The sequence below is a fragment of the Nyctibius grandis genome, chromosome 5 (genome assembly GCF_013368605.1).
Source record: "Nyctibius grandis isolate bNycGra1 chromosome 5, bNycGra1.pri, whole genome shotgun sequence".
Lineage (NCBI taxonomy): Eukaryota > Metazoa > Chordata > Aves > Nyctibiiformes > Nyctibiidae > Nyctibius > Nyctibius grandis.
In genome coordinates, this window is record NC_090662.1 from 29,975,207 (window position 1) to 29,989,471 (window position 14,265).

Consider the following 14,265-nt stretch of genomic DNA (forward strand, 5'->3'; position numbering starts at 1 on the left):
AAATGTGCATGACTGCTCACTGAGTGTCTTTGTCTGGTATCAAACACTCCCTCTCCCTCCACTCCTCACCCCCTCCTCCCTTTTTTTTAAGCTTGTGCAAGTATTCCAATTATGGTATTAGCAATACTCCTGATATATTCCAATGTCAGCAAGATCAGAATCAGCCCTGGGAAACTGTATTCTTTATGTATAGTTTCAACAGCAGCGAGGCTGTCAGATAAGAGAGGCTGTCAGCAAGCAGCCTGCCTTATGCAGAGCACTGAAAAACCTGAGGCTTAGGAGAGGAAGATCATTCCTTTTTTTAGTGTCTTCTGTTCAACTGCTTAACCGCATCCTTTTATGTGCATTTTTGTATGTTTCGCTGGATGAAAGCCTGAGCTGCCAGAACTGTCGGTAGTAAGCTTTTATCAGCCATGCTACTGTCCTCACCCTGCTGTGTGATAACAAGCATTGGGACAGGTTTAACATGCAGGCCAATGTTTTGCTCATTCCATGATTTACAGACTTGTAGTCTTGGAGGATTCATAGTGGTCATCCTGTCCCCACTCTCTGGAGGATTTCTGTATTTTAAATAATAAGTGACTGGATCAGAACTTTTCCATGGAGATGGGTGCCCCTCACCATCAGTATAGAGGACTGCACCTTCATGTATGCATTTGCTATTTGGCCTATTTGCTCCTTGCGTCAAAGGAGTAGTTATACCAGGAGAGATGGTGAGATCCCCTCACGTGCCTTCCTTCTCACAGCCCCTAGCTTGGAGTGATTTCCTTTTGCATGGTAGCGCTGCTGCCATAAAACATTTCACAATAGCCTGAGGGCTAGAAGAAATAATGCAACACTTGAGAGACCTGAAATCAATTTTTGCTTGTCGAGGTGTGCTATGGACTCATTCCTAGGAAACTGTATTTTGGGAAGTGCCCTATTCTGCTGATGTGCAGTAAGTGTATTTTAAGGGGTCTAAGGCATTCTCTTCCCTGCTTTTGGGATTCCTACTGGGTTTAGATGTGAGTAAGATGCTAAGTTGCTCAAACAAAGGCAGTTCTGGGCACGACCAAAGTAAAACTGTAGCTACTGAGGGGAGGTTACGTGAAAGGGAGGTGCCTTCTGAGTTTAGACATGTTCCTGGTTGGGTGGCAGCTGGGCAGGGATTACAATTTTGGATTTAAATGCCTGACACTCAACTCAATCCTGCGGTAGGTGTGTACATTTTTTATTAGAGCTAGTCCCTGTAGGTCTTGATCAAGACAGCTGGTAACTGTCTTGGCTGGAGAGGCAAATAGATTGAAAGCTTTAATTCTGCCAGACCTTGTGCAAATCAAGTCACTCTTTTCTCAACCCTTTTCAATATCAAATTCCTTGACAAACACTGAGCTGGACCATGAAGACTGGTCCATGTCAACATTGTTCTGTACCATTCTGCCAGTTCTAGTATATTATTAACTGTTCAGGTGTCTTATAGAAATATCAGACTGTAAGAACTAGTGTCATTAATGGGCCTTAAATACCCACTCCTTGAGGCTTATGTAGGATGGGACCTTTTGTCATCGAGCTTCGCTGTCTAAGTGTTTCATGGCCAACCCTAGCTTATAGTTGTAGCATTGTGATAGCTCTGGTAGTGTAAAGTAAAAAGCAAGGTGAGGTGGGTACATGGGGTGAAAAAGCAGCTCTTATTAAACTGAGGCAGTTGGAAAAATAGAAAAGCTTTCCTCAAAACTTGAAATAGAAGTGTGAAGCTGTAGATTTTATTCCATTTACGTGTCTAAAGTAGGATCTGATTCAGTGCCTTGTGAAAGGGTCCTTCTTTCTCCCACTTGCAGTTGGAGGGGGAAGCCAGACAAGATAAAACTGAGCACCTAACACAGGTGACACTCAGCCCTGGCCTGAAGTTGTGAGAGAAGAGAGTAGAGAAGAAGCTGCTCCACTACTTACATGAAGCTCTAGTTGCTTCCATAGGCCTGCCCAATTTCTGCAGCAAATGTAATTTTTTATGTAGCAGAGGAAAGGAGCCAAGCCAAACATTTTGCATTAATCAGTGCAGAGAGTCTTCTCTGGAGGATGATTCAGAGCAGGAACCTATCTTAGCTCTTCTGAATTGCCTCTACAGAAGACATTTTCTTTTTGTTGCAACAACCTTAGGAAGATTAGTGTCACCAGGCTAAATTTAGCCTTTATTAATTCTGCCTTCAGTTCTAAATCCCTGCATGAAGAAAGCACCTCAGTTTTTAATGCATAACTGCTGGTTCAGTATACTCACTGGAGGTCTTCAGCTCTAATTTTCATGAGCACAGTGCACTAACAGACAACACCGGTTGAGTGTCTGGTGTTTGACCTTGTTCCATTTGCATTTTTATTTAAAAAAACCCAAACCAGATGTATTTTTAAAAGAGAGTTAATACAGCTTAATAGAAATACTTTTATCTCTGCAGGTGGGGGAACGATCACACCCTATAAAAATAATGGACTTACCATTCTTTGGCTTCCACTAAAATATGAGTGTGTGGTCTGAGGTCCCAGAGCTGCAGGGATGTCCTGAACTTTTCAGTCAGTGTATGCCTAAGTGAGATTTTGGATAGGTGGGAAAAGGCTCCTCATTTACTAATACGTCAACGTTTCTGTTAAGAATTTATTCCAGTTTATATGGTGCACAAGTAGGGTGGGGAAAGATAAGATATACAAATATGAAAGTTCTAGAGTCAGATTAGAAGGACTTTATGAAATAGCTCTCATAAGGAAGTAGGTTAAATTTCTTCATGAATTAAAAGAAAAAAGTCTATAAACTGGGGTTAGTTCTGTATGTTAGTTGTGATCTTCATGAAAAACAAGATGCTGAAATGTTTTGCATGACAGAACTGAATCTCCAGCTCATGATTGTAAATCTAAGGTCTGCAGTAACAAGAGGCAGGCTGGAATTGGAATATCTCACACTTTTTATTTCTTTATCCTCATAACTTTACCATGATGATGGAATATCTGCTCTCGTTAAAAGCAATAACATTTTCCCCGTTCCATAGATGGGAAGAAGGTGCATCAAAGTAGATGACATGAATCAGATGTAAATTTTCCTACATTTGTTGCAGATAAGACTAAGTTTCTGGACTTCCTTCTTTCCTAAATTCTCATTTTTAAGTTGCTGTTAAGGGATCAGCTGGGATGGTTTGTCCACATTTCAAACGAATTGGAGATGAACTTAAGGACCCTACCCCTACATCGAACATCACAGTTCAGTGCCAGTGTCCATTTATTCCCTGTTGTCCAACAGTGCTGTCGGCTATTGACAGTATCAGCTGTGGCAGAGTTTTGGGGTATCTGTCAGAACTGTCAAATCCATAAAATTCAGAGAATACTTGCCAGCCAGGGTTGCCTGGGGCAGATTCACACCTAAGTATTGAAGAGTCTGTATATATTCACGCTTCCTTCCACTACTTTCATGGATGAAGTAAGCCTATTTGCCAAGCATCTAATATTTTACTCTAAGCCTAAAACAGTGCATTTGATATTTTCTTATAGTAAGAGCACATCTGTTCCAGAGAAAGATACTGCTGTAAAATATGTAAGAAACTAACAGCTTTAATTACGGAATTGCAAGCTCACTTGAGTCTTGTAACATCTAGAGAAACGGTGAAAAGAACTAATTAATGACAAGCCTAAATCAAAATAAGAACAAACCAAACCATTCTACTTGACTGTCTGTGGTAGCTAGAGCCGGGTGACTCCAGTAAGCTATTTAAGAATGCATATATCCAAGAGTGCATGATCTAAAATGATACTTTTTTCTCTAGGGAATGGCCTAATTCTCAAAGTTTGGGTCCAGACCTGAGTTCCCTTAAAGCTTAGGCTTTTATAGGGCTCCTTTTAGACACAAGGACTAGTACTGATTGATATATTTTCTTTTTTTTTAAAAAAATTAATTCATCAAGGGGATATTTTTCCGTGGAAAATATCTTTGTAAAAATTCTTGGACGTCGTAAAAGAAAATAACTCTCCAAGGAATTCAAGCCTAGCCTGACCAATTTTTATTTTCAAATGAGATATTTCCATTTTTAACCTAAGAAAGGCATCTTGAAGAGCACATCTGAACAGCGAGCTAACTTCTTGTAGAAAAGAAAACTCCAGAGAAGGTTCCATTGGCACTAATCATTAAGATCCAGTTTTGAAAAGCCACATGAATCCCTCTCTAACTGGCACAAATGGTAAAAATATTTTTAACATACAAAAATGTTCTCAATGTACAAAGAATATACAGTGTCAGCTAGCTTCTCTAGGCCAATAAGGAAGAAAAGGAAAATTCGGCAGCTCATCTGTAAATAAAACACGTGCCATAGAAAGAACTAAGCGTTTTTTTTGAATGTAGCCAAAATTCCACATCGAGATACCTGCTTCAGAGAAAGCAATCATTCTGTATGGGCTTAATTACACATAGAGATACATCATTTTCTACTATAATGCAGTTGATAATAGGCATTAATTTCTTTTCCCTCTCCCATATTTTGGAAGAACTGCATAGTATTCTATGCTGTTTGGCATCTTAAGAGATTTTTTAAAAAGTCAAAAAACCTGAAAGAATGAAGTTGAAAATAGAAAAAAGCTGACATTTTATTGTTTTATTATATATCTCCTGTTTGATAAGAAATCTGTAATATCATTTTAGAAAATAACATTCTAAATCATACAAACATTTTACAATTGCAACTTATCATCTGTATTTAAATAAAACAGCAGCACAGGCCCATCAGAAGGCCAATGTCATTTTAATGTAATTTTAATGTACCTCTGCATATGTTCTGTTATTCTGGTTTACAAAGCCATATTAGGTGCAGAAGGAAGAAGGGCTTTTTCATGGGTTAGGCTTTAAAGTAGCAAATAAGCAACATGGAGAGTTAGCTTGACTCACTTGCCTTCTGTAAGAGCTTGCTACCTAGTTAAAGTGCCAGCATAGTGTCTATCATTTTAAATATCACAATGTTCACACAGATAATACACAGAAATAGGCAGGGTTGCATTTACTACACCCCATTTTTAATAAAAAACATTTCTCATAAACAGATATTTCCAACTTTTGCATAGTCTTGTATGAAAACACTTACAATCTTTGCTTTTATACGCAACCATGTATAATGAATATACTAGAATTGCACTGCAACACTTAAAAATCTACATAATTTAGAAATAGAAATTTTAGTTATGTGAAGTCATTTCTTTGCAGTATCTCACTCTTGCTGCCTAGTGAGTTGGTTAGAATTCAAATACTATAGAAATAATTCTTCAGAGAAAACCGATCAAGTGCCATTTACAAAGGTACAAAATATACAGCAAAGTTAACCTCTCATTAAATAAAATATACAGATTAGCTGATGTTCCAAATCATTAGCTAACACCTTATTTTAAGGAACAAAATTCCAGGGAGCTTCTCCTCCCCAATACAGGAGAATTATACAACAGTTCCTTTCTCTGTACGCTTATGCAATGAGTCACGTTCATTTTAACTGCTGATAATAAAGGACTGAGTTGATCATTTTGCGTAGTGAAGGCCAAAAATGATCCCTGGTGGACTTGCAGTAAAGTCAGTGGGAAACCCTAGAGATCAGTATCACCTAAGGTATCACAGCCTATTTAAATACTCATAGTAATAACACCAATCATCATCACTGTGGTGGCTGTTAAACCTCCATGAGAATTCTCCTGTAATCTAGCAATCGACGTACCATTAAAATAAAGTGTTGCCAACATACTCCGCGTTCGTTCTGTTGTTAAAATAGCGAGCTATGAAAACTGCCTACTTAATCTTAAACTGATCTCCCTGAAAATAAATGAGTTTTAGAAAAAATAGCATGTTCCCACTTAAACCAGCCATTGTAATTTAACAGTTTGGAATGAATGGTAAGTGCTTGTATGTTAGGTTAGCAAAGAGGTATAACACCAGCTACAGTTACAGCAGTGTCGCATCCCTGACGTTTACTCTTGGTCCAGGCGTATGTTAACCATGGCAAAGCATCGGCCTATGCTCTGAAAGAACGGTGCGACGAACACATCTGTCAGGCTCTTCCATATGGTCTGCACTGAAGGCAAGACCATGAGACATGTTTTCACGAAAGGCACCACAATCCTGTAAAAGAGAAAATGGAAGATCTGAAGATTGCTGCTGCTATAGCACGGGGAAATCAAGATAACCAAACACAAGTGTGCGATCTTATGGAAGAGGAAGTGATTTCATAACTCTAAATCTCTAAACGAGTTGATTTTACACTCTCGCACTCATTCTCCACCAATTTTGTTCACATACAGCCTCACACCTGCACATGCAGAAGCACCATGATGCATGCAGTCCTCTGGCCAGAATCATTTGTGTGCAAAACACAGGGAACAGGAGACGCCAGCTTTCTTTTAATCATGTCTTTGCTTCTTAAATGGCAATGCTGAGCTAACTTTTGGACATGCCTTTTACGGGGGTGAACTTTTGCTGTTCTCTCCCTGCTGCTGGAAGGGCTGGTGTATGTGATACGCTGCAACCTTGATGCCACCCCACTGTGGCTGAAGAGAAGAGTCATCTGCTAGGGACTCATTTGCGCTGTGGGCATATCCGAGTGTGGGTCTTCGGGGCTTAGCAGAAACACCACATTCCCCAGTTTGATCGACTGGGAACAGCACTCTTTACAACCTGTTCTTGCTCTGATGTCTCTCTGGGTGTTTTTTATCCCTCTGTCTCTCCCCCCCACACAAATGCACAGGCACACATGCGCATCGCCATTTGTGTCTCATTCCTACCAATCTGACATGGCTGTTACAAGTTGCCACAATAAAACAGACACAGTGAAGCAATAGCTGGTTACACTGGATTGCTATAGTGCAGACAGGTGCCAAACCTCAGAAAAACAGGATCTTGCTGATACTGTAAAGTGTTTCGTTTGTGGGTGAGAAACTAAGAATGAGGTCAAAACTCCTGGTCAGGGGAAAGATCTTTTCATTCACTCATGGTGCACAATTGGAAGTATTGTGCTTTCATCTCCCGAGCACTAGTAACCCTCCGGGGATGCTCTCCATGCGTCCCAACTCCAAAGCAATGTCATTTGTGGTGGCTTAAGCTAAGCATACTAACAACGGAGGCGAGCCAGAAGTGTACACAGGGGCAGCTGATGAGGGCCGGTGGACACATGACAACTGACCACACTATTTTAACTTATTCTCCTGTTTTAATCATTTACTGGCCAAAACTCCTGGTCATTTCACTAAGCTGGATGTTCTTCTTTGGGTGCAGACAAATTAAATGTATAAATAATTTATGTAATATTGAAGTGGTACTAGAGCAAGGTTTTAAAAAAATCTCTGTGCCATATATAACACATTTATTTCCTAAATTAGGTAGAAGTAACTATAGATTCTCTTGATAAAGATAATAAACTCTGCTCTAGTTTGCTGTTCCATTCAAAATTTAAGATCCCAGTCTTGCGTCCACATAATTCCATTGCAAAACTCTCATTGACTTTCGTTGGAATGACAGGAAATATTTAGTTTACTATTTCATCGTAAGTCTGAAAAACATGTAAGTATTGTGTATTTCCAATGAGTTCTGCTCAGAATAACAAAGTAGAAAAAAAATTGTACATTTTAAAAAAGTTGAAGCTTAGAAATGTAAAGAGTCAAAATGAATTATTTTCAGTGTTTGTCTAACCAGATTCTCACCTTTTATCCTACAATGCAAGCCATATACTAGTATGTCTATGCTGCACTCTAAGCTAACACAGATGGATTTAAACAAGAATAGTTTTTCTAAAACCTTCTCTTCTTTTGTCTCTGCTGAAACGGCTAGTAATATACACACCATATAGAACTGTGAGCGTTACTGGAATAATGTGTATCTAGTTTTAAAGTGAACTCAGTAAACTATGTGTTTTATAACCACCTGTAGAATATAGATAGACAGAATCACTGCATATAGAATAGCTAATTTCTAGAGAATAAAATTAGGGCTACAGGTGTTAGAATACAGTTAATAAACATCAGTAATGCAAAGGGAAAAAAATTGGTATTTCTCCAAGCAACACAGGGAAAAGACCAGAAATGGCTGCTCAGCTGGTGTTGACTTCACCCCTTTTCCATTTCAGTTAGTTTATAAAGGCTATGTCACTGCTCCTTTGCTGCCATCTAAAATTAATTTGGCCTGCATTTTTTTTAAATCTAATTGAATTGCAGAGAAGCAGAAAAGCTGACATTTCTATTGGACCCTCTCTCGACAGGATCACACAAAATACAAACCAAACAAATACCACACTGTGCAGAAGTTTCACAGAAAGATGTAGTGAATCACCAGGATGTCATTAGGGAAGGCTGGAAAAGCAGTGATCATACTACTTGCAACTGCTGTAGCAGCCATCCACACAGTACCAGAACTCAACCTCTTTTGATAATGTTAAATACAATAAATATCAAAATGTTTTGGTAATGTTTTATAATCTTTTAACACTTGCTATCCAATTTTATGGTAAATGCACACAAAAACCAATGCAGGCTAGCTTGGTATGTGAAACATGCTAGCAACCAAAGCTAATTAATGTAAATAACTTGCAATTTTAAAATAAAAATCAGTCTACTTAGACAACAATTACTCAAACACCTTTCCTCAGAGAAGAAAATCCTTTACACCCAAGAGAGCAGTAAAAGGTATTTTCTAACTTTTAGAATATGTGAGTGTGTCTATATACGCATCTACACGTATATCAGTATGCAGCCTGTTCTGCATAGGATGTATTATCCTACCGTGTGGCATTTCCAGATCATCAGAGGGTGTGATGTGCCTTCCATGGAGTGATCAGGCACACTTGAAAAATAAATAACCAAGGGCCATTAGAAGCTATGTATTTGTTTTTGTGGCCTGTCAAATAAACATTAACATATATATCCTTTACTCACAATGCTGTGGGCTTACCCAGTCTGCACTTCTATTCACAGAGACGGTAACTGCTTGCTTGAGTAATGTCTAACAGTGGAAGTAAAGTCAGCATATCCCAAGGATATCAACATTTACTGCAATATTGGTACTACTAGTGTTACCACATGGTACAGCACTGGGAAGAAAATCAAAGTTCTGTTGAATGTGGCACCTAAGCTGAAGCGTAGCCAAGATATTTCAACTACCTGTATGACTTCTCATTGATTCTTGCTATGAATATATACCATAAAATACCTATCCTTTCACTAAGTAGAAGGAATCACCTCTTTTGGGAACTGTTGGACTGAAAAGAGCAAATTACCCCATTTTTGCCATCCTATCCTATTTTCTTTTCTTTCTGTTCAAGGCATGACATCTACAAAATTATACCCATCAACCCTTCTCACTTTTGCTCACATTACTTTTTTTCTGCTGATCCCTGAGGGAACATTTTTGAGAACCAAACGCCTCTTGGAAATGGCAGAGCACAAATTAATTCCCACTGATAAGGGTATTTTCAGTTCAAAGCAGCTCAACTTTTCACAGAGTTGGGCAATGTGGTTGGAGTAGTCATTCACTATTAATTCAGATTCCTGTTTCCAAGTGAAGAATCACATCTTCTCCAGTACAATTTTTCAAAATGGAACCTCAGACATGTGTTAATGCAATTTTTCAAATGCTATACCATTCAGTGGTTAAATTACCTAATTCCAAGTATGCACATATACTACACCATGATTTTGAATTAAAAGTCTTGCATGGCTCTACAATACAGACAAGCATTGTGAACAGGCAGCTAAATAGTACCTAGCAGTTGCAGAGATTCTTGTCGAGTCCCATTAACCCTTGGGATATTTATGAGTGAGGCGAGAGATAACCACCAAAGCCTTCAGGGGCCCAAACATAGTCTATGAAGTGCATTAAAACCAAACATTATATATCCCAGTACTTGGGTAGACTGGAAATATAAAACTAAAAAGGAAGCAAGACAACATCCACCTACTTCATCTCCAGAAGCCAAGCGATAGCTACTGGACATGAGTGAAGAGGCATCAAGGCAATACCAGACCATAAGGTGGGTCTTCATGACACAGCTGTACCGTAATTTCTTTTGATTTCAGACAGCCAGTAGGGAGATGGTCTTGGAGGTGAGTATGATAGCAATAAGTCATGTAAATGGAGTTGTGGAGAAAGAGGTAAGAGATGATGCATGTCCATACCTACTTCTCTGCATATAATTCCCTGGCTACATCTTTGCACTGTGAATGGAAGTTCAAGCCAAGAGCAGCTCTGAGTACCTGCTGCTTTGGCTGATGGCAAGACCATAAAGCCAGCTGAGCCGCTGTGCTTTAGAGCCCATCTCAGACCCAAGACCCAAGTTATTGATCCTCAAATGAAGCACTGATTCTCAGCATAAATATACAACATACCAGAACACTATTCAGACAAGACTACAACAAAGCATATATGAGATTCAAGTGTTAATTTCCAAGAAGTGGCAAACATACATCTTGGAGTAAGAATCAGTCTCTGATCTATAATAAAGATCATTTTGCATGTGTTGCCTGGAAAACCAGCAGTGTTCTGCTTATGTTCAAAAATCAATAACCTTAACAGCCTCAATCTAAGGACATGTTTAAAAGCTTGCTCAGATATTCACAGAAAGATGTTAAAACTCAGTCTTGACAACTTCTGCAATCTGTGGTGAGAACGACAGCCATTAGTAAAATAGAGGAAGTGTGGAGAAGCAGCCTTCCTTGAACTGGCTTGTATGTAGATCACCAACCTGCTCGCTGGCACAGTTTCAGCGCATCAGTATCTTTTCCCAGGTAGTGTAAAACTGGATTCTGGCTCCAGCAGCCAGTTTGAGAACAGAACCAGAACACGTTCCTTCTTCATAGGCAAAAATGAAAATTAAAGTGTATTATTACATACTTACTCAACTTTCTTTTTGCTTTCCATGAAGTCTCACATGTTTGCTTCCTCCTTTAGCAATCTTTTTATTGGTGAAAGACACCATTTACTATCGGGTATGAGGGGTGCAACAATGAGGTGCCCTTGATGCATGAGGAATGCTGAGTCGGACTGTTGTGGATTTTTAGCATGCTGACAAAACTGCAACAACATGTGTGACAATCAACAGAGCTCTGTGCCTCAGCACTTTCAAAAGCTGTTGAAATACTTTCAAATTTAGCCTCAGGAAAGGCTCCGCTATGACAGATCAACATCATCATCTCACTGGTTTGGATGATGAAAGTGAGGCACAGAGGCTCTAATAAGCCCTCCTGCAGGCAGCCACATGGGAGGGTGTGCCCAGGGTTTTCCCATGACATTTCAACAGCTGAAGACAGAGTTACAATGGAATTCCCTTCCTCTCAACCACAAAACAAAGAGGTACTATTTTTTTCACACCCAATGGGGCTACATGGGAGACAGTACTGTGTGTTTAGGGTCCCTATAACTCCACCGAGCAGTGCCTCTGATATCTGTTGCTCCTATGCTACCCTCTCAAATGCAGAAACTTTGAACTCCTTATTCCCAAGAACTCTGGAACATGGAGAGCTGCAGAGAAGTTAACTTAGTCTCAGTGTGTTCCACCTTTGCGTTGGAACAAATTGAGCTAATGGCTGTGGGAAGATGAGACAGTGCTGGCTTTGGATGGTAGCGCTGGATGGGGTCCAAGGCGGTGCAGATAGTGCTACTGAGTTACGTGGTTCTTTTACACCCATCCCAGGTGCAAGGAAGATCAAAATGAATGATCACTTCTGTAGTGATAATGAACATAGGGAAGGAAAATTAGTTGTTGGGGAAGCAAGTGTGTTCACAAAAAGTCAAGGGAAACTTTTCAAAGCAAGTGCCACATTCAGACAGTCATATTTCAGATGCACAGAGAACCCACAGTTCCTGAGAGAGTCACTCGGGACTACTTGCATAAATAGAAACTGAGTCCCGGTTCAGTGAAACTCATGCCTAGGTATGCAGGCTGTGAAATCCAGATACAAGATCATTCTGAAGCACAAAAAACTTTAGTCTTAATAAACTGGGCATCAATGAATTCTTCCATACATATTCCACTACTGGGAATCTATATGCCCACTATAACCCTTTTGCAGTCACATGGTACATGACAGCACAGTGACAGCTGACAGACCTAAAAGTCTGGGCACACTATATGGTGTCCATAATAATCTGGGGACCAGAGAAGTGGCAGGTGGGCAGCTCTAAAGTAGATTGCAACTCCTTTGTATATTATATAAACTTTATGCTCCAAAATTCAAGTTAATCAGTTTTCGAAGTGGCTCACGACAATGTCATCAGCGCAAACTTCCATTCCACTTTCGAAAACTAAAATCTGCACCCACAAGACTGCAACCACAGGTTCAGACAACCAATGTATTCCTACTGCTTTCAGTTTGTTTCCCAGTTTCTGAATTGTATTTTGTTTTCCTTAACAACTTCTTCATGATTCCAGTGTTACCCAAGTCAAATGAGACTGCCCAAAACCCATGTATATGGAAAATCCTGGTTTGCAGGAATGATGTTGATAATCTGCATTCACTCCTTCCTCTCCAGCCTGATGGATTCTCAGTTCTTTCCTCCACCTCATTCTTTTCCCTGCCTTTCTTCCTTCTCCACAATCGTCCGCCTTTCTGGTCTCAAGGTTCTGTTCCCTGATATTTTGCCAGTATATTCTTTCTGTTTAAAGTATATCAGGTTTGCTGTGACTTGGAGGGCTACTGTATTTGCCTGTGAACCTGGGCCATGGCCAGAAGCAGCTTTCCTGAGCTCAGCAGGGGTTCTTTGCTTAGGTGGAAGTGCTTTGGGGCACTGCACCTAGAGATGGCCATGCACCAGATGCAAGGCGGTGACAGTAGATTTTGTGGCAGTAGCAAAGAAAGAGCGAGACAGGCCCTCAAAAGCTTTCTTCAGTCTATGATGAGAAAAATGAAAGAGGTAACCACACTGAGAAGGTGTCAGGTGTTAAGTAATACTTCTGCCCAGGCCTTTCATTTCAAATACACATTTTGACAACTTCTGCACTCCAGTTTAAAAAAAAACAAACCAGCAATCATTATTATTCCTCCAAAATCCAGCCGAGGCTGGAATGCATTGCGGTAGGTGTCATACAAACTGCAAAACAGGCTCTCTGCCCCAAGGAGCTTACACAGACAAGACAGACTGCTGGTATGAGCAAGGCAGGGAACTGAATCACAGAGCAAACATTGTTTTCATTTCTCTCCCGTTAAAAATAAAGCAGATCATGTAAGTCCATCTGACTACCGGTTGTAAAGACAGTGACCAACAGTTAGGCACTAAAACAACGCGAGTTCTGCTGAGCTGTCTGCAGAGCCCACGCACCGACGAAGAACAAAATGCCCTTACCAGATGTGAAGGCAGCTGAGCACCGCGAAGACGATCCCCACGACCAGGGCCAGCGGTATGGCAAGGACCAGGGTCAGGAGCTTGTAGATCAGGTACTTGCCGAGCTCAAAGAGAGCGTGGCTGCAGATCCAGACTTTGTCGAAGGAGTGGGTCAGATCGGGCTCCGCGATCACATCCTCGAACCCCAGCTGGAACGAGAAACAGCTCTGCCGTTACGCGGAGCTGGGACGAGCGGAGACCGCCGGGTACCCCCGCCCGCCGCGGGCCCGCCCCGCCCGCCGAGCCCGCTCCCCGGCCCGGCCCGGCCCTCCCCGCCACGCCGGCTCCCCCGCGGCCGCGGGCCGGCGCGCACCTGGAGGTGGGCGTTCATCCCGCGGGGGTCGCGGTCCAGCTCGTCCTCCGCGCACTCCTCCGCCCCCGACAGCGCGGGGCTGCCGCTCCGCGGGAAGCTGTCGTCCTCCATGAAGATGCGGGTGTCCGCCTTCTCCGTCTCCAGCCCCATGGCGCTGCCCGCCGCTCCGCGCCTCCCGGCCCGGCCCGGCCCTGCCCTGCCCCGTCCGGTGCCGCGGCCCCGGCGGGCTGGGGCGGAGCGGGGCTGCCGGGACACGCCCCGCGGGCCGCGCCGCCGCCGGGGCCGGGGACAGGAGCGGCGGGGAGCGCTCGGCTCGGGCATGGGGGAGGGCGCCGCGGGGCAGCGAGGGACCCGCCGCCCGGAGCGCCTGCTGGCAGCCCACCCGCCCCTCGGCTTGGCGGCCGCCCTGTGGGTCGGGGCTTCCAGGCGGGCTCCCCCTCCAGCTGCCCGGAGCCGCCGGCCGGGCTCGGTGTCCCCATTGACCTGCAATCCGCGGCCTGCTGCGCGGCTTCCCCTGCGGCTTCACGCGTGGCTGGCATTTGTAGGAGCAAGCGGTTGTGGCACTGTAACAACAGGCAGCGGGACAAAAAAGGCCGAGGCGATTGTG

The 14,265-nt window shown here is 42.3% G+C and overlaps 1 protein-coding gene across 1 annotated transcript; it reads right to left on the reverse strand.

The window, feature by feature from the left end:
- Nucleotides 1-4,743: 4,743 nt before the first annotated feature.
- On the reverse strand, nt 4,744-13,866 carry CAV2 (caveolin 2). Its single transcript, XM_068401408.1, has 3 exons — nt 13,659-13,866; nt 13,307-13,494; nt 4,744-6,103 (listed from the first exon to the last, which is right to left on the reverse strand). Exons 1-3 carry the CDS (start codon nt 13,806-13,808, stop codon nt 5,953-5,955), a joined length of 489 nt encoding a protein of 162 aa, XP_068257509.1. The 5' UTR covers nt 13,809-13,866; the 3' UTR covers nt 4,744-5,952.
- Nucleotides 13,867-14,265: the final 399 nt, after the last annotated feature.